At 32.7% G+C, this 21980-nt stretch overlaps 1 protein-coding gene across 2 annotated transcripts in view; it reads left to right on the top strand.

Moving 5' to 3' along the window:
- The window catches only part of POLI (DNA polymerase iota), a 32665-nt gene extending 15402 nt beyond the window's left edge, over positions 1 to 17263 (top strand). The window contains exons 6-10 of one of the 2 annotated variants that reach the window (XM_051969608.1): positions 1964 to 2142; positions 9548 to 9639; positions 12611 to 12741; positions 14364 to 14569; positions 16142 to 17263. In XM_051969608.1, the coding sequence (XP_051825568.1) occupies positions 1964 to 2142; positions 9548 to 9639; positions 12611 to 12741; positions 14364 to 14569; positions 16142 to 16963 (1430 nt within the window). In that variant the 3' untranslated portion in view covers positions 16964 to 17263. The remainder of the gene's footprint in view (positions 1 to 1963; positions 2143 to 9547; positions 9640 to 12610; positions 12742 to 14363; positions 14570 to 16141) is intronic. The other variant, XM_051969609.1, reaches the window with a different exon arrangement.
- The last annotated feature ends 4717 nt before the right edge of the window (positions 17264 to 21980 follow it).

Raw genomic sequence — 21980 nt, 5'->3', positions numbered from 1 at the left:
TGATATAATAAAACCTCATCACTTAAAGATAAAAAAAGTAAGACCCGCAGATCTGAAGGGCAACTAGCTAACTAAGTGGCAGGGCTGGAACTCAATACCAGATACTTTGATTAAAAATTCATGTTATTTTCCACTGTAATATATTGGTTTTCAGTAACAGGTGTTATTGTACTTAATAATTGTAGTTTATAAATGTAGATCATTCTTATTCATCTGAAAGCCAGCATGGCATAGTAGAATGAGTGATTGACTTGGAAATGTGGAATTGTTTCCTGCTTCCAGCATTCATGCTATGACTTGGGTATGCTACCTAAAATAAACTCAGAGCTTATTATTTAAAATAAATGGTTAATAAATATATATTCTGCTTCTTTTCCAAGGTTATTATGAAAATCAAATGAGATACTGTATGGATGCCCTTCTTGAAACTTGAGTTCTTAATTGCATTGGTACATTAGTACCAGATATTCTATTTAAATTATCTATTAAGAGAAAATATAAAGAAACAAGAAAAACAAATTAAATATTTATAATAAGAATTACACAATATCTAGCAGTTACTATGTAACCATAGGTCTTAGGATACTATATTTTATAGGGCAAAAGAGCTGGAGTTATGACCAAGGTTAAGGGACTAAATAAGGTCAAATTATTTACTTCTTACATGTAAAAAAAAGTATCAGTTCTTTTATGGTTGTCATATTTAGATATTTTGAAAGGTAGGCTTATAATAAGATGAGTATAATGAAGGAATTTTTTAAAATGTAGGTAGAGATACAAAGGAGTAATTATTTCATACAAATGAGACAAAAAAAAAAGGAAAAATTCATATGGAGGAAATAGAAGGGGAGGGCAGAGAGTGCTGAAACCCTACTATCATCAGGAATAGGTCAAAGAAGGAACATTGTTCCTAGATGATTAAAAATATGAAGTCATTATTAAATAATCACTATTATTGTGATTAATAATCTAAGAGATTTTTAAAAATCTTATAAATTCAGAAAGAAATTAGAGGGCACAGGGATAAACAAGGGGGAAAGGATAAGAGGAATTCTTAGAGAAATCAGCCTGCTATATATATATATATGTTTGCATACATCTATCTACAAAATACATAGATATTTTATATATACACACATACATATATAAATGTAATCTTTGGCTTTGGAAATGAGAAGAATAAAGTAAAAAGTGCACAGCAGAATAAAAAAGAAAACTTACCGGAAAGGAAAGAAAAGCTAGATATCTTTTAAAACAGTAATTTTTTGTTGTTTATTTGCTTGTTTTCTTTTTCATTTTTTTCCCTTTTTGATTTTATAGGTTTTCTTGAAATAGAAATGTAATGCTTTATATTGAATTCTCTCACGTTCGGCCATATACATAGCAGTATTTTTCTTTCTTTTTCTTATTTTGTACTTGTATAAAATAAATTTTAAATTATTTTTAAAAATTCTTTATTGCAAAATAGTGGCACTTGGTGTCTCAGTGGATAGAGCATTGGGCCTGGAGTCAGGAAGATCTCAATTCAAATCTAGACTTAGAAGACTTCCCAGCCACGTGATTCTGGGCAAGCCACTTCATCTCTGATTGCCAATGAAAGGATGCATTGGATCCACTAGAGAAGGAAATGGCAAACCACTCTAATATCTTTACCAGGAGAACCCTCTGGATCATGGTGTCATGAAGAGTCAGATACAACTAAACAATTGAATGACAAAACAATTAACAAATATCTGTGAATTGTTGATATCTTCAGTGTTATTTGAAATAAGATAAAAGTTTCATTTCATTTAACATTCAAAATAACACTTTTGATAGCAGTATGCCAGGCTCTGCAGGGAAATACAATTCCCCAGAACTATAGCCTGATTTGGAATGAGTTTGGTCTTTGGAAATTTCTGCACTAAAATTAAAAAGCTTGGATGATTAACTGCATTACTTCATTTTTTTTTTTTCTTATTAGGTATTGGCTATAAAACTACTAAACGCCTTGAATCATTGGGTATCAATAGTGTCCATGATCTCCAAATCTTTTCACCAGAGATCCTAGAGAAAGAACTAGGAATTTCAGTTGCTCAGCGTATTCAGAAACTCAGCTTTGGAGAAGATAACTCCCCTGTGACTCCTTCAGGACCACCTCAGGTAAATGTTTAATGTAGTGTTGTGTAATTTTTCAGAACAAAAGAAACAGTTTTGAATACTATGTTTATAGTCAATTAAAATGTTAAGATTTTTGCTATGTCACAACTAAACTTTTCTAATTTGATGGGGTTAACCAAACAATTCTTTCTTCATATAATTATAATTTGTTGAATTAAATCAGTAATTGTTGTACAATCAAAGACAATTTAGAAAAGTTTACTATTTTACATAACTAAAATGACTAAATTACAGCCAGTTTTCATTTGCACAAAAGACAAAATTAAGTTTTGAATTTCTATTTTTGTATAGCTTTCCTTAGTTAGCTTCTCTGATATTTTTAATGATCTAAAATCAATTTTATAATAGATATGCTTAGGAAGTAAAATATTTATTAGAAAGATAGAAGTTATGGTAAAGGATGATAGAATTGTTGCTAAATTGATGCAGTCATCAAATGAGATAATTATAAAGCATTTAATATAGTTCCTGGCATACAGTAAGTACTATAGCTTTTAGAATTCTGTAAATGCACATTTATTTTAATTTCTTGTTTTTGACATCATAAAAGGAGATTTAAGAAAAATAATTTTTGCTGCAGTCAAGCGAATTCCATTGATAGATTAAATAATCATTTTAATACTTTAAAGGAAACTGAAAGGAAGTAGCATGGAAAAATCCTCTTTTACAAAATTGTAAAACTACTAGGGAGGAAAGCATTTTGTAATGTTCTTGTTGGTTTTCTGGAGGTTTCTGGGCAGCCTTCATTTAAGTAGAGTAATCACCACAAGAATAGCCAGGTGTTAAAGTCCAAATTCTTTATTATCTTCTTCATAGTCTAGTTTTCTTGTCTGAGGCCCAGGCTAGTTTTCTTAGAGGCCTTCCAGAGTCTTAGTTTCAGTGGAGAAGCTAAGGAGGAGAGCCCTACCACCATGGTGGTGTGAGAGGGAGTGAATGAATCTGGCTCTGAGTCCCTTTTGAGTTTGAATCTAGCTCTTCTGAGTCTCTCTCCAAGCCCTTCTAAGTCTGTCTCTGGCTCTGACTCTGTCTGAGTTTGTCACAGCTTTATATGCTCTATTTTGAGTATAAACCAATCATTAGATCACTAGGAAACCATTATTTGTTGTAAGATTAAATCAATCATACTGAACTAGAGAACTTTAATCACCATGCTAAACTAGATAACCATTGTCTCATCAATTCCACTGAGTTAGCACCTTGTAAGAATTCTGGTTTCAGAGTTCTGGCCCATAAGATCTCCCGCTTTCTTTTGTTTTAAAATATAGGTGGTCATGCCCTCTCAGGGAAGTGAGAACCCCCCAAAAAAGAAAGTGATCACGCCTTCTCTGACTCCTCAAAAAAAGGGTGAAAACACAAAAAAGGAGGTGATCATGCCCTCCCTGACATCTCAGAAAGGGAGATGAAAACCAAAGGAAATGGGGAATCAAACCAGATTAGTGGGTTTCTGAAGGGTGTCACTTGTAACAGGTATACATAAATCCATCAACATGAGAGGTAATGCATAACAAACAATATGACTCAATATGAGGAGTTATACATGTCCATAATCCCAGACCAATCTATTGTCCATTACTTCGTGTGTCCAGAATCCAGTGATTCCTGCAGATTTTAAAGTCCTGTATCAATCAGTCTTATCCTGTCTCAGGGAATCCAATGATTCCTGTGGATTTTGAAGTTCTGTAACAGTCTCATTATCAGCCATGCTCTTTTACTGTCAAATATTTTTTAGGCCTTCTCCTTTGTTTTGAGGTTTTTTTCTCTTTTTCTATCTCCAGGTGCTTGTTGGCACCCATCTGATTCCTTTTCCATCTGCAGAAATACAGGCAAACCTTTTCTCCCAAGCAGTTAACCTATCTAGTCCCTTCCATTCACCACTTTCTGGATTTCTCCACATCACCTGGCAATTACTTTGGGGCTGCTGGAACTGGATACTGCCCTTCTGTTGGGTTAAAAAGCCTATATTCTCCCCAATTGTAATCCCTTTCTTCCATCTGATCGCTTTTTGGCTGATTGATCATATCAGAGTATAGAACTTCTAAAGACTTTCTGGGTGTGAACTCATCATGCCATAATGCCCTACCTGTTTTTTGTTTGAGGTCTTGGATCTGGGCCCTGCCTCTCATTTTCATGGGTCAATCTACATTCTGAGACCCAGTGGAAACTTCAGTTGCATTTTGGACATAGGGTTTTGGGTCTTCTCTCACCCTGACTTCTCATTCTATCTCTATGCCTCCATTGAGCTTTCAGATGCCCTACTTTATGACACTGAAAGCATTGATGAATCTCTCTGGAAGTCATTTGCCAAGAGGGACCCTGTTTTCCCATATTCTGCATCATAGCCTCAATATAAAAGGCATTTGTGCCCATTGTGATATAGTGTCTTATGATCTCCTCTAAAGGACCATCTTTGTGTAGTCCCCATATAATTTTTCTACAAACCTCATTAGAATTTTCTTTAGCGAGTTGTCTTATCATAATTCCTGTAGCTGCATTTTCTCCAATCGTTTGTATGACAGCTCGTTTGCAGACATCTCACAAAATCAGCAAAGGGTTCATTTGGACCTTGCTCTATTTTTGTGAAGGCTTCCCCTCGATCTTTTCTTGGGAGGGAGCCCCATGCTTTTACAGCAGCAGCAGCAATTTGATCATATGCTATCAAAAGGTAATTAATTTGTGCTGAAGTATCTGCATACTGACCCTTTATCTGCTAGTTGGTCAAAGGTGATTTGTATATTAACTACAGTTTGCCTATTTCATTGGGCTTGTATTCTACATAGTTCATTATACTCTGAAAGCCATAACAAGTTTTGTCCAGATTCTAAACATGTCCTTGATATAGATTTCCAGTCACTAGGAATTAAAATTTCATAAGCCAAATTCTCTAATAACATCTTAACATAAGATGATGTAGCCCCATAAATAATGCAACTCTTCAAAATCTTTGATAATTTCCAGATCAAAAGAAGTGTATCTTCTCCTGGCTTGACCTGAAAAATCAAATTCTTCTATCACAGGGTATGCCTCTATTAAATCAGATATATCTGATATCCTGCCCTTCTTTTTTACCTTTAACTAGTGCCTTTTCTTATCTTGTCATAGGCTATTTCATAGGTGGTGCTGATTGTGTTACTGCCCTTCCCCCTCTCCCTTCTCTCCCTACCTATGAAGGGTTAATTGAGGGGGGAGATGGAGAATGCCCTAATGGCTCCTGCTGTGAAGCACCACATTCCTTAATTTCATCAGAATTGTACTTAACTCCTTTTTTGTCTAATTCTTCATCCTTTTCTCCTAGTATGTCAGTATCCTCCCCCTCCTGCACCTTCTTTTCTTTTTCCTTATTCTAATACTTTTATAATTCCTTAAAGGCAATTGTATTAAGTTATATGTATAAAATGTTTCTTTGGGAATTGAATCAGCGCCATTATCATTGTAATATTCACATAGTTACTTTCCTACTAATTTCCACTCATCTGAATCTAATTCTTTTTCCTTAAAGATCCAAAGAAATGTGTATTTTAATATTTTGAAGAGTTCAGTGATCTTCATCCAAGTTACAATCAAACCTTGGTTTTTTATGAGTTTAACTAAACTTTCAACACATTTTCCTTGATGTGGAAAAGGCTCCTTTCTAAACATTTGTTCCATTTTAGCAGAAACACTATTTTAGCCCTTAACAAAGTTTCCTTCTTGTCTGTTTTTGGACTCACCCTAATTTCTGGGTCACAGACGTAGTCTTAGTCCCACATTCAGGCACCAAAACGTATATTCTACTTGGTTTTCTGGAGGTCTCTGGGTAGCGGGTAGCCTTCCTTTCAGTAGAGTAATCACCACAATAATAGCCAAGTGTTAAAGTCCAAATCCTTTATTATTTCCTTCACAGTCTAGTTTCCTTGTCTGGGGCCCAGGCTAGCTTTCTTAGAGGCCTTCCGGAGTCTTGGTTACAGTGGAGAAGCTAAGGAGGAGAGCCCTGCCACTATGGTAGTATGAGATGGAGTGAATGAATCTGGCTCTGAGTCTGAGTCCCTTTTGAGTCTGTGTCTGGCCCTTTTGAGTCTCTTTCCAAGCCCTTCTAAGTTTGTCTCTGGCTCTGACTCTGTCTGAGTTTATTGCAGCTTTATATGCTCTGTTTTGAGTATAAACCAATCATTAGATCACTAGGAAACCATTATTTGTTGTAAGATTAAATCAATCATACTGAACTAGAGAACTATTAATCACCATGCTAAACTAGATAAGTATTATCTCATCAATTCCACTGAGTTGGCACCTTATAAGAATTCTGGTTTCAGAGTTCTGGCCCATAACACATTTTACATGGTATGAGGATTAAATTATTAGCAGTGCAATGTAAATGTCAAGAATATGGGCACTTATAAAAACTATTACAATTCTTTTATTTAATTTAAAAATTTTAATAATGGTTTTTATTTTCAAAATATATGCAAAAATAGTTATCATTCAGCCTTGCACAACCTTGTGTTCCAAATTTCTCTCCAAGCTTTTCTGAAGTCATTTTATTGATCATTTCTTATAGAACAATAATATTCCATATTATATTATATTCCATAACATTCTTATACCCTAATTTATTCAGCTATTCCCCAACTGATGGGCATCCATTCAGTTTCCAATTCCTTGCCATTATAAAAAGGACTGCTGCAAACATTTTTGCACATGTGGATCTCTTTCCCTCCTTTATAATCTCTTGGGTTACAGGCCCAGTAGAGACATTGCTGGATCAAAGGGTATGTATGCACAGTTATAATAGCCCTTTGGGTTTAGTTCCAAATTGTTCTTCAGAATATTTGGATAAGTTCACAATTTCACCAGCAATGTATTAGTGTCCCATTCTTAATCTTTTCAATCACTTTCATGATGAAATCCTTAGGTAAATTTATTTTTTGAGTGTGCCTCTTCTATATTTGATTCATGCTTTGTTGTTTAATATTTAAAATTTTTTCAATCATTATCTTCTGTTGTGTGGCAGTCTTTATTCAATGTTGATTAACTTCATATCATATTCTCTATAAAGTGTTCTTCCAAACCTATTTTGCTCTTATCAAGTCTGCAGCCCACTCCTGACTTCTATAGTTTTCAAAATCTACTTTACTGAGATCAAGGCCATTTATCCACTCTGAAATTCCTTGACTTTCCTCATATTCTCTTCCTTTTTTCCTCTTTTAGAAGAAGCTTCTTTTCCAAGGTCTACTCCTCTTCCTTTGTCCCATTTCATTTTCTTCTGGCTTCCAGGACCTTTCTTCATCATCCATACTTTTTCATACATTTTAAATTTAATTTATATAACGACTCTTATCCTTTTTACCTATAAATATGCTCAAATCTCACCTAATTTTCCTCACTCTTCTATAACATTATCTGCTATTTAGTCAGTGCCCCTCCTTTCTTCATACTGATCACATTCACTGTCTTATATCCCTTGGTCCTTTGGCTTGCAAACTTCTTGAAAAACATTCTGTGCATTCCTCTAGTGCTTTCATAGATGATTATCAGCAACTAGCTTCTCAACTCCATGCAATTGCTTTATTTTCCTCTACTCTACAGAAACTTATGTTACTATTAACCTCCAAATTGCCAAATCCAGTGACATTTCTCATTCTTTATTCTTTATGTTGATGTTTCATTTAACAATATTCACAGCTCTTTTTGTCTTCTCCTACAATTACTTCTGGAGTAATTTCAGAAACTCTTCATTGACTACTTTTCTCCTCCTGCTGTATCTTGTCTCCCAGGGTTTTGTCCTTAGTCTATTTATCTTTGCTTTCTCTTGCTGACCTCATTGCCTCTTGGAGCTGAGATACCATCAAACCCAAGGAACGACTTACAGTCTTCACGTCTTCAGCTCAACCTCTGGATCTCAGTTTTTGTTTAAATTCAACATGTCCAACATGAGACTCAAAGAATCATGACACTGGAAAGAACCTTAAAGATTATCTAACTCATTGCCTACTTATCTAATATAAAGCTGTGCTAAAACTGATTATCTTAAATCTCCAAATGTAATCTTCTTGATGTTTGTCTTTCTATTAATGGGGTGGCCATTGTTACAGGCATCATCAATGCCAATTTTTATTTGTCTGTCTTTTTACCTTCCATGATCATTTAGTTAAATTCAGCACACATCTTCTAAGTGTCTGCTATGTGCAGGGCTTTGGGAATACACAAGTAAATAAGATAATGACTGTTTTCAAGGAGCATGTGTTCTACTAGTTGTTAACTGAGTTTATTTTGAGGCTATCTTTTTTGCCAAAGCTACAGTCCTACTCCAGATCACCTTGGCTGATCTATTATAAAAACTACTAAGACTGGTCTTCCCGTTTTTGATATCGTCCCCATTTAATTCTTCTTACACAGTTTTTCAGATCAATCTTCATATACAAATATGATTGTGTCACTTTACACAGAGAAGCAACATGGCATAGTAAAGGAAAAAAACCCTGTAACTCAGTATTGTTCTTTCCTGAGATCAAGGCCATTTATCTACTTTGAAATTTCTTGATTTAACATAAGGGCTGAATCCTGCCTGCCATTTACTAGCCATAAAACTGTGTGCATATCATTAACTTCTCAAAGGGAGCCCAAACTTTTAACTATATAAAATAGATTTTCATTAATTATCTGAGAGGATTATTTTGAGGAAAGTGCTTCATAAACTGTAAAGACTATTATCATTACTGCTCATGTATTTATGTATTTATGTATACACCTTGTCTCCTCTGCTAGATTTTAAACTTCTTGGGGCTATGGACCCTGTATTTTATTGCCCTCCATCTCTATCATATTCAGCTTTTTATTTAGAAAGCACTCAATAAAATACTTTTTGAATCAAGTTATCTTAGCAGCCTGGTGTGAAGGAAGAAGGAAAGCTCTCCTTCAGTTTCAGTATAATGAGGTTGATGATATCCTCATTATACTGAAACTGAAGCAGAGCTTTCCTGAAATCACAGTAGGGTTGCAGCTGTCACTGGAGCCCCAGGATTCCAGGAAGCTTCCAAAAGACTGGTATTCGAGCACAGAATCAAATCAGACAACTTCCTTAGCAATTCCAGAATGCTTTCCATAAGAGAATATTACTCCTATTAAGGACACTCATTAGGTTAAAAGACACTGTTAAAATATAACTAAATATAACTAACCCTAAGAAACTAAACTACTTAAAAATAATGTGTGATAGATATTAGTAAAGAATTTATATAAGTGCCCTTATTTAGAAACATAGAATCCTAGATTTAAAGCTAGAAAGAAATTTCTAGACTATCTAGAACAATCTCTTATTTTACACATTTAGAAGTTTGATATGTATTCTAAGAGTAGAAATTGTTTATCAGAGTATGAAATAATCTTTTAACATTTGTGTATATTTTTCTAGTCCTTCAGTGAAGAAGATTCCTTTAAAAAGTGCTCATCAGAAGTGGAAGCTAAAAAAAAAATTGAAGAACTCCTTGCTAAACTTTTGAACAGGTAAGTTGCCTTCTGGCTGAATTATCTTATTTGTATTCTATATGTTGTACATTGAAAGGATAATTGATTATTTCCTTTTATAAGTTGTAGATTAAATTGAAAGCTGAAAATTAAAAGATGAATTAACTATAGAATTTTATGATATAACAAGAGAAATGATATATCTATTTTTATAAGCCTTTTTTTTCTTTTTTCTTTTTTTTTTTACTTTTATCAGTTAAAATTTAATAACTTAATATCTACATTAGGGCTCAGGACTGACAGTTTTCTACTTGTCCTGAAGACTACTTTGATCTGTTCTTTGACAATAAGAAAGAACTTGAATTCTTTTTTTTCAGCAACAATTGATGTGCCTCTGCTTCCTGAAGAAAGAAAGGGTTACATTGGGAGCAAGATTTAGAGAAGTCAGATCCTTGAGCTTACTGTAATCTACAGGGTCTTTTTCTAAATCTCTCTTGGAAGATGTATATTCATTCTTAGATTAAAGAGGAATTAAGGAAATGAATATACAATTCTTTGAAGCTTAGTCTTTCAGTTTATAGTCCCTCCCTACCTTTTCTCAGACTATTAACATTATAAAGATATGGCTAACTCTAAATAAATAAAGTTATATGAAAATTTGACTAGTACTGTGTAAGAATGAAAATTTGAATTTGAGTTTCTTCTGGGACCATAGGCTTGGCAAGTAAATTCAACTTCTGATCCATTTGCCACCTGATCTACTTAAATACATTCTTTAGAACATTGTTCCTTTTGTACCCCACTCCTCAATTCCTTGATTAGATTTCCTGTACTACAGGTTTATAGGGTATAAATTATGGTGGTATTCTACTTTGGACTGAGGAAAGAATCCAACAATAAAAAAATCTAGTGGGTAAAGGCAGAGAGGCAGTGATTACAGAGACAGTTGGAGTTGACTATGAGCCTCTAATGTTGAATTTTTCTACTTTTCCCCACCACTTGAAGCAAGGTTCTCATCTGATCAGCATAACTATACAGTTTAGAGTGCTACAATCAGTTGAGGACAGATGTGTGACCCAGCATGACCCAGTATGACCCAGCTCCAATGTTATGACTCAGCCTATTCCTGGGAAAGACTTTTGTGGAATTGGGTCATGCAAATCATCTTATCCACATCTTAAGGTTATTCTAAACTCCTTGACATTTTACCCACTCATTCTTTAGAATTAGATTATCCAGTTTCCAATTAATTTTTGTTTTTTTTTTCTCCAGCCTTTTATTACATGTAATTTTTATTGCATCATGATCTGAAAAAAGATGCATTTACCATTTCTGACTTTCTTCATTTGATTTAGATGTTTTTATGCCCTAATACATGGTCACTTTTTGTGTAGGTTCCATGTACCACCAAGAAAAAAGTATATTTCTTTTTGTCCTCATTCAGTTTTCTCCAAAGATCTGTCATACCTAACTTTTCTAAAATTCTGTTTACCTCTTTAACTTCTTTCTTGTTTATTTTGTGGTTTGATATTACTAGTTCTATGATCCCCCACTAGTATAGTTTTTTTGTCTATTTCTTCTTGGAACTCTTTTAACTTTTCCACTAGGAATTTGGATGCTATACCACTTAGTATATATATGTTTAGTATTGATATTATCATATTTCATTTATAGTACCCTTTAGCAAGATGTAGTTTCATTCCTTATTTCTTTTAATTAGATCTATTTTTGCTTTTGCTTAAACTGAGATCAGAATGGCTACCCCTGCTTTTTTTACTTCAACTGAAGCATAGCTCCAGCCTTTTACTTGTGTTTCTTGTAAACAGTATATTGTCAGATTATCTAGTCTGTTGTCTGTTTCTCTTTTATGGGAGAATTCATCTAATTCACATTCATAGTTAAAATTACTAATTCTGTATTTCCTGCCATCTTATTTTCCCAAATTATACTTTTTTCTTTCCTTTCCCCCGTTCCCTCTTTCCCCAGTTTTGCTTCTGACTACCACCTCCCTCAAATAGCCCTCCCCTTTTACAGCCCTCCCTCCCTTTCTTATCCTTTTCCTCTTCTAATGTTCTTCCTCCTGTTAGTTTCCCCTTTTCCTTTCCCCTTTTCCCTCCTACTTTCGTGAGATAAGTTTCTTTATCAAACTAAGTCTGATATTCTCTCTTTGAGCTAAATCTGATGAGATTAAAGTTCACACAATGCTCATCCCCCTACCTTTTTTCATTCAATTGTAATAGGTCTTTTTTGTTTCTTCATGAGATGTAATTTACCCCATTTTATCTCCCCTTTCCTCTTCTTCCAGTACAATCCCTTTTTCATTCCTAATTTCTTTTTTTATATCATCACAATGACATCAAACTACACCTAAAACCTTCTAAGTATACCCCTAACAAAGATACAGTTCTCAAAGAGTTAAATATACCATCTTCTCATATAGGGATGTAAACTTTTTAATTTAAAAAAAAAGTTTTTAATTTCCTTTTTACCTTTTATGCTTTATGTTTGAAGAACAAATTTTCTGTTCAATTCTGGTCTTTTCATCGAAAATAAATGAAATTCGTTGAATGTCCATCTTTTTCCCCTGAAAAATAATGCTTAATTTTGCTAGACAGTTGATTTTTGGCTGCAATTTACATAGTAATTAATTGGCCCTAAAATATTATGCTTTTTTGTATAACTGCTTTTAAAATTTTATTTGCTTTCTTCTGTATTAGTGGCTTTTTACTTTGTCTCTTAGACGGCATGTCAGTACCAATTTCCTATGGCCTGGGAAAGTAGATAAAAAGCTTGTTAGAATTATTGTGTTTAAATTAAGACTAAATAGTGAGAGCTTGAGAGGCTATTTTACAAGTATATGGACTTTATGATAATTATTTTTGTTGCTTTTTGGTCTTTTAAATTTCCTGGTAACAGTTGCAGTTTCATAGATAAGAGACCTCCAAAGTTAAGTGAGGGGTTACTATGTCTTATTTGGAAATTATTAAATATTATGGTTCCTTATTTTCAGAGTATGTAAAGATGGAAGGAAGCCACATACAATAAGATTAATCATCCGTCGGTTTTCATCTGATAGACATTTTAACCGTGAGAGCCGTCAGTGTCCTATCCCATCTCATGTAATTCAGAAGTTAGGGACAGGTATGAGCTTATTTTAATGACTTCTTCAATTCTTTCCTTATCATGAATAGACTTTTGCATTGGTTTAATTTCGCTGTATTGAGAAATTTGGTTGTACAGAGTATCACTTGAATTTTTAACAACAATTAAATAATGAGTAGAACTATATCACAAGTACAGACTACCCTTGTAGTCCCACAATTGAATCAGAAACACAGGTAAAACACCTTTTCTTTAAATAATAATTAAGAATTATCTTTAAAAGAATATTCATTTTTAAACAAATTAGTAAAAAAAAAAAAAAGAAAAAGAAAACAGTAATATCTTACATTAAGGAGGAAAAAACTTAAGGACTTTTCACATCCTCTCCTCTCATGGATATTCCATTAGCAGTAACTATTTGCTTGACCAACTGCTTGGTTATATCAAGTCTCAAGAAGCTTAATTTCAAGGTCAGAAAAGAATTTTGGGTAGAGCTACCCTGCCATAGATAGTGTCCAGGTCTAGTCTATGCCAGGATATAGGAAAACTGTTTTCAAATATGGAGAATTTGTAGGCTAACTAAGCAGCTTTAAACACTTACTTTAATTTTAGCATTCTTTAGAATAAGCCAAGTGTTAAAGGCAATATTCTCTGATGCAAAGAGCACTGGACTTTCTGTCAGGAGATCTGGGTTCAAATTTTGTCAATAAGTAAGCTTCATGACTCTAGGTCAGTAACTTCAGTGCCCGAAACCTTAGTTTTCTTACCTGAAAGACAGGAATAATAACATTTGTAAGACCTACTTCAAAGCAGTTTGTAAACCTTAAATCCTATACAAACAGAAATTATAGTTATTATAATAATCAGTAAAATTATGTATGAAAATTATCTGGCAGCTCTTTAGGCCTTTCATATCATTCCCTGAAGTCTTTTTACCTTCTTCCAAGTATCTTAATGATAAAACTATTCATTAGGTTCCCTACTGCCATTTTTGGCTATGAGTTAATTTTGCTTCCAAAGTGATCGATATAAAGATAGCAGTGGAATCAGTGGGAATCAAGTCAATAATGATGATAATAGGAAATAGTTATCTATTACTTTCACAGTTTTGTAGCATTTTTTTATAATATACATCATATCTACTGACTCTCACAAGAACCTAGTGAGTCAGACACCACAGGAATTATTACCATTGTCTTACAGGAAAGGAACCTGAGGTTTAGAAAGTCTAAGTGACTAAATCGGATAGTAGGGGTTGTTCCAGCAGCCCACTTTTCACTAAAAAAGTCAAACTAATTATTTTCTCTTTTTCAGATAAAGAAACTCAAACACAAGACAGTTAAAAAGGCCTTCCTTATTTAAAGGAGTCAGAATAACTTATTCTTTGGCACTGTACTGCTTCTAATTTCTGTTACAGTCAGTAATCTTAACTTGTTTTAAAAGCAATCAAAAATCCTTTTTTCTTTAAACTTGATGAAGCTCTTGGCAATTTTAGAATTAAATGCTACCTGTAATTCATTTCACTTTCTATTTAATAGTGAGATATCTCAGGGTTTTTTTTCTTGATTTTATCAACACTTTAAATCTATTCATAATTAAGCTCTTGATTCTAATAATTCATTCAAATGCATTTTTTTACCTCTTTTAAATAATTCATTTAGGAAATTATGATGTTATGACCCCAATGGTTGATATACTTATGAAACTATTTCGAAATATGGTAAATGTGAAGATACCATTTCACCTTACCCTTCTAAGTGTGTGCTTCTCCAATCTTAAATCACTACCTACATCTAAGAAAGGATCTATTGAATTTTATTTAACACCGTCATCATCAACAACTTCACACTCTGGCAAGCGCTCTTATGTAAGTGCAGAGATCAGGGAAATAAACTGGGTTGTTCACTTTGTGTTCGGTTTAAGATCATGAGGGTCCAGCTCTGGTGCTGTGTGCTGCTTTCTGTGTTATGTTTTTATTCATTTATATTTCTAGGTGCTATTATCCTAGAGTCTTGTGCATATGAATTTTAACATTAACTATTCATCTAATCTAGTAATGGAACATTTTCACCATTGATTGAAATAGCTGATGGTTTTCTTTGATGGTATGCATCATGTAGCATAGCAGTAGAGAAAGTTAGGTAATTTTGGAAGTAGGAATAAATTTATGGACACTATTGAATAGTGTAAAACAAGCTTAAAAGCTAGGCCTTTCAATTTTCATTTCCATAAACATCCATTTGATATTAGCAGGAAGTAAATGTTTTTTCATAATTCACTTATCTATGTCCTGGCATAATATGAGCTTTAATAGCAGCATTGATATAGATCTACTATTGAATGACATTCATGTAAAAAGTAGACAATAGTAAAAGCTGATAAAAGTCAATGATATTTTTCAGTGATTAAAAATAGTAATTTGTTGGTCCTTACTATGACAACCCAAAATGGAATGATTAACAAAAATACTGTCTTCAACTATATAATTCACATGTAGAATGAGGCTGCCAATTCACTTCTTAGTTTGCAGTGATTTATTATTCATTATAATATGTTACTGGAACTATTTTAAAACACTAATTTGTAATTTTGAAATGTGGTTTTAAAGTGAAAACAAATATTTAGAATGTTAAAGACTGATTTACTAAGTAAGATTGATTAATTTGGTGAGCCTATGCCAGTTATAAGTTTAAGTAGGCATTTAAATTTTAAAATATTAATAATATAAATAATATCTAGTTGCTTATATGCTATTATGATGCTGGAGACAGCAAGAAATTCAGTGAGATTGTGTAGATATCATTTTTAGGACAAGATATTAAAAAAACTTCTTGGCCTTAAGTTACATAGGATATAAATTTTAAAAATTATGTTTTATGTATTTGTAATAATGTTTGATAAATATCATAGTAATGGTTTTTCTTCTCTAGTGTTTCTATTATTCTTCAGAGTAGTAATTTTCTCAAATAACTGTTCTTATTGCACTATGAAAGGACTTATCTTTAAAATGATGTTGGACAAATCATTTAATTTCCCCTGGGACTCAGTTTCTTATCTCTAAAATGAAGGGGTTAGACTTAGTGATCTCTAAGACTCCCTCCAGCTCTAAAATTCTGTCTTTAACCAGGCATGTTAACTTTGTAACTTACTAGTGATTCATATACCTGGAAGGTTAGGTCATGAGGCATAGGGTAAGTGAGGAGTGAACATATGATGTTAGAGCTAGATTGCCATGGTTTAATCATACTTAGCACTTGAAAGTAATCACAGAAGGTTTTGAAGCCTATTGGGGGAAAGTGCATAATCCCAGATTTATATCTAGAATAATGTATATTAATTCATATCTTAAGATGGACAGAAATATCGTAGCATGGATGTGTCATGGGCAGCTTATCTAGGAGATCATATAATTATATTTTAACATTTTTGTGTGTTCTAGAAAATGAAAGATACTCATATGGAAGAATTTTCACAAGACAAAGAGATAAACTGGGATTTTCTACCAAGTGGAAGAATTGAAAGCATAAGAACTGGAGAGTCTCCATTAGATACTACAAATTTTACTAAAGAAAAAGAAATTCATGATTTTCCATTTCACTCACTTCCTGAGGGTATTGACCATGAAGTCTTTAAGCAGCTTCCAGTAGATATTCAAGAAGAAATCCTTTCTGGCAAAACTAGAGAAAAAATTCAAGGAAAGGGAAGTTTGAGTTGCCCATTACATGCTTCTAAAGGGGTGTTATCTTTCTTTTCTTCAAAACAAATGCATGACATTGTTTCAAATCCCAGAGATCATTTATCCAGTAGCAAACAATTAGCCTCTATATCTACTAGTGAACCAGGTACATCAGGTTTAAGTAGCACTGGTTCCACTTACTTGTTTAGCCGCAAGGATTCTCCTCACTATTTAGATAGTGAGCTGAGAGATGAAAGAATGAGTCAAGGACCTAAAGAATCCCAAGGGTTCCATTTTTCAAATACAAACCCTGCTGTGTCTATATTCCATTCTTTCCCAAACTTACAAAGTCAGCAACTATTTTCCAAAAATCACACCTCTGATAGCCATAAGCAGCTTACAGGCTCAGTTTCTCAGCATCTCAGTCTTACAGAAAACAGAGAGCAAGAATCTGCAGAGGAGGAAATTACTTTTCCTTCTGGCATTGACCCTGCAGTTTTTTTTGAATTACCAGAAGATGTTCAAAAAGAACTTTTGGCTGAGTGGAAAAGAACAGGATCCTCTTTCCAAACTGTACATGAATAAGCATGATGAGAAAAAAAATCTAAAAATATGCCAAGCAAATAGTAACAACATTATGTTCCCCTCAGTCTAACAGCTTATTAAGGTGTTTGATATTAAACTGTTTATTAGGTATTCAATAATGTAGAAATCTGACTAATATGAAACATTACAGATAAAACACAAACAGCATAAAGGAGGTAAAGTTACATAAAGCATAAAAGTGTTCATATCAGAAGTAATAATGTAATATATTATCTTCCTCTCATTTTTAAAGCTATTTTATATTGAAGATTTTCAATAAAAAGAATATCATGGTCAGCATTAGTACATATTCCATAAATTTGGGAAATGTATGCATTCATATGTAAATTTAAAATATTCACATAATGCTGAGCTGAGGAAGTTAAGGAACAGTAATAAATGTTTCCTTTTTGAAATTTGAAGCAGCCCAAGAACCTCAGCTCACTGAGAGGTATGAAAATATGAAAAACTTTAGTTCCAGATAACTTATTTTAAAAACATAGACTTTGCCTCAAGTAACTAACATATAATATATTCCATAATGTAAGTTGGCAACAAAATATTCAAGTTTAATGGATGGATCCAAACACTATGTATTCAAACAGTTCAGCAAGCTTTTATTGGCTGCAATGGGTAGGGTGGATGGGAGCCAGAAGGTGAAGACTCCATAGGAAAAGAATAAGGATATATTGGCATTAGGACTTAAATATAAAAGGTGGGATTTTCATAAGAACCCTTGTTTTGACCCAAATGGTAAGTAAGGGGAATTTTAGCTTGCCATTTTTACACAGGACTGTTGGGAAAAGATATATTTTTATAGCTTTTGATGTATATTTGAAGCTAGAAGCTCCTTGCCATCAAATATGAGAAAATTGTTATTTTCATCTCAGTTAATACCATCTCCAGCCTCCCATCCAGGTCAAAAATTGGCAGAGTAAGGACACTCTATGCTTGTGACATAAGTGTGTCATAGCACATCAGAATATCCTGGAACATTGGTTAGGAAACAATGTGGTATTTAAGGATGTGGAGGAGATAAAGAAGAATCGACAAACTTGACCCCTCTTAAGGAATTTACAAACTATATGGAAATAATCGATAGTCATGAAAAAACTTGAGAATGTTTACAAAGCAATATGTATACAAGTGAGTACAAGAAAGACTCTTAATATCCTTCTTCTATTTAGAATCCTATAACTTAGTTTTTTGGACTCCTTAGAGAATTTAAGGAGTTAGTGGTTACTAAGAACATTTCTTCTTTGTAACCCAAGAGAAGATTATAGCTCAAATATTTTGAAGGCAACTAAAATGAACTTTATAGCAGGAATGTTAAAAGCTTCTCAAGATCCTGTAACTATTTGGAACACTATATAGATGTACTTTATTTAAAACATTTTTTAATTTTCCAAATTCTAAAAGGTCTATAAGGTTAAACTCATCAAAAAATTGATAGAGTTTTTAACTTCTCTCAGATAATTTACTTTTTGGCATTCAAGCAATTTATCACTATGGCTACTTTCAGAATTTAACAACATAACTGTTTAAAGTATATTGACCTAAGCTCTTAGTTATATTTTAAGATGTACTTGACTAATCATTATCAATTGCATATGTCAAGCATATGTCAGGGTGAATAGAATTAAGGCTTTGGAATAGCTATGGAAAAGTAAGAGCTATATATTAGGCGATGACAGTTTAAAAAACAAGTCTTTTTAGGGATGTATACAACTTTTCAATATAGTTTTACAAAATCTTAATAAGGAGATTAGAAGAAATATGAATTCTTGCATTTATACCTTTTTACATATTTTTTCTCAAATTATTATGATTTTTAGACTGAGAAATTTCTGTCTTATTTCTGTCAGTCACACTACTCAACTGTCCTTTTTCAAGGCTGATACTCAAAACAGGTTTGTTTTAATTCAGTGCAATAAAGTTAAAGTCCTTTTATATGAAAGGCATGGTACCAGGCACTAAAGATACAAAGATTATAAAATTATGCTGTTACTGCCTTTAGGGAGCTTTTGTTCTCTATGATTAATACCCTTTTTTCCCAGAATATTCTCAAAGAGACCACATCTGGTTAAAGAGGTAATGTGGTAGATTGGGAACAGCATTGAATTATGTGTCTGAATACATGGGTTTGAATACCATATCTACTACATACATAACTACTGAGTAATCAGTAACCTCATACCAATAACAACCTTTCTGGGCTATAATTCTTATCTATAAAATGGGAACTTTGGATTAGATGATTTTTAAGGTTCTTCCCAGGTCTAAATCCCATAAGGATTTTGAGTGCAGAAAAGATAATAATAGCTCACTTTTAAAAAAAAATGTAAAAGTTATTTTTCCCCACAACTTGCAACATAGCTATTACAAATTATGTTTATTTTTCAAATTGTAAAAATGAGGCATAGAAAGGTAAAAAGTCACTCAGCATGCCACAGTGAATGCCAGAGCCAAGATTCAAACACAAGTATTCTGTTAAGAGCAGTATTTTTCCCACTGTACCACATATCATTAATGATTTCAATGGTTTGGGAATTCACTAATGTCATAGATGCTAAGGGAGAAGCAGTGGCAAGATCAGGGGTTATAGGTATGATGATCTTATGTTGTAAGACACTCTTAACTTTTAAAGTGAACTCACTAATGCAAACTGTTTTAACTCTTGTTTTTTTTACAGAACATGGAGGGAGAAGCATTGGTTCAGATGGTACTCTTGTATATATACATAAACAGGCATTGAGTTTCATTTTTAGCATCATGGCGATAGCCATGTTTGGGAAATACATAATTGAGTATACCTTTGTTTTGGAAAGCTTTTCTTAATTTTAGTAGTGAGCAAAGAGGAGCCCAAGGAGATCCATTATACATGAAACAAAAAGTGAATTTCTAGGGAGAACAATAATCTATATCATATTTATCTGGCCAGGTTAAGTCCTGTGGCATTTGCAATGAATTTAATAACTATCTTCAGTTGCTGAGGAGGACTAAAATTAAAAAGAATTTGCTAGCCAGATCTTTAGAGGAGGATGAATGATATTTTGTGGTCTTCATCTTAAAATTATTTTACTATATTTAATGTGGTATAGGAATGGCAGTAGAAATCAAATTCCACTTTTCTATTCTGAAAAAAATCAAGATTTTCTGAATTACAAATTTATAGGTAATATTGTTGAATATTGGGACAAACTAAGCAAGCTAAAAATATTCACAAAAACATATCAGCTTACCATTATCCCCCTTCCTCTAACCCTTTATCCTATCCTGGAGTAACATATAATAGGAGCATATTAAATTTCTTCTTGTTTTCATACTCAATCATTATATAGAATGCATATTAAAAGGAAATTTTACCATATGGGTTCCCTTTGCCTATTGAAAAATGCTTAAGGCATGGGAACATTTTATAAGGTTTTTTTCTTTTTTTACAAATTTTTAACAAATTTTTCTATTTAACAAGTCCAAGAGCTTATTTTTCTTGATAAATCTCAAAATCTTGTGTTATTTATTACCTATAATATCTGTATTTTCTTATTATCTATTTTTCCTTATTAACAGTAGCAAATTACATAGGCATATGGTATATTTTTTTTATTCCTATCTTTTGACTATCTATTAATAATGTGAGATTGAAATAGTGTCTTTTGATCTATAAATTAAGTTCATTTTAATAGTACATCCCATTAAGTTAGCATGATCATGATGCCTTTTGCTACATATTAAATTGTCTGAATTAATAGGAATGTAGATATGAAATTGTTACTGATAAAATATTTGACAATTCTGAGCATTTGAATATTTTCTTGATTTTCTGAATACCATTTGACAGAAATTCAAAAGCATAATGAGTTAAAAACATCTAAAGAAAAATACAAAATTCCAATTGAAATGATTACTGAAATTCTTTTATAAGAGTTGTACATTTAATCACTTCGTAAAATATGTTTAGCTATCGAACTGAAAGGCTTTTTTAAAATCAAAAGGGGTTTAAGTTCATATAATGACTAAAATCCTACAAAAAACTTCCATTTGTAGCTGACTTGATCAAAATAAGCTATACTTTATTTTTTTCATTACCAAAAACTTTCTATAACACTATTAATGAAAGATAAGGAAAATGAGAAAGAATATTTTTAAATATAAGCAATTTATTAGGGGCAATTAGATGCCTAAATGGATAGAGAACTGGACCTAGAGACTAGAAGACCTGCGTACAAGCAGTGAAACCCCAGGCAGATCATTTAACCTCTGTTTGCCTTAATCCACTGGAGGAGGAAATGCAAGTTGTTCTAGTATCTTTATTAAGACCCTTGAACAATTTAGTCTAGAAGATTATAAAGAGACAATCTTAAAGATTCTAGTTGTAGATTTAATCATATCATAATCCTCTGTAGGGCAGCAGACTAGTATTCTAATTCTGATTATCAATGGGTAATTATGAGAATCTAAGAAAAGATTTTTTTTTTGTTTTGTCAAAATGTTATTGAAATTTCAAAAGTATTAAGGCACAGTAGTGTACAGTTCTCAAATATCAGAAAAATTGTATAGTGTAACTCACCAAAATTAATAAAGACCATTAAAATTTAGAATTGTTATAGGAGGTCATAGTAAATACAAAATAATTCCTTTGTTTATTACTTAGTTTCCTGCACTACTCATCTTTTAAAATTGATACACAACTTTCTTATGGTTAGCAACATAAGTCTTAGCTGTCTAGGAAAGCTTTAGTCTTAATTTAGAAACTTTATATGAAAAGAGAAATGAGAGGTGAAAGTAAGATAATCTTACCTTAAACCTCATCCATTACATAGAAGACAAGTCATTTAATTTACCATCTTCATTCATACTACCGCAAAATGGGCATATTTCTACTTTTATATTACATGAGAGAATTACAAGGATTTGTAAAATTACTGTTAATTGGGACAGGTGCCATTTAGAATTCAATTAAAGCTGATAATAATAAAAGCATTCTAAGCTACAGCTTAGAATAACTAAGCTATAA

This window comes from Antechinus flavipes, chromosome 1, assembly GCF_016432865.1.
Source record: "Antechinus flavipes isolate AdamAnt ecotype Samford, QLD, Australia chromosome 1, AdamAnt_v2, whole genome shotgun sequence".
NCBI lineage: Eukaryota > Metazoa > Chordata > Mammalia > Dasyuromorphia > Dasyuridae > Antechinus > Antechinus flavipes.
This window is presented reverse-complemented; position numbering and strand designations above follow the sequence as displayed.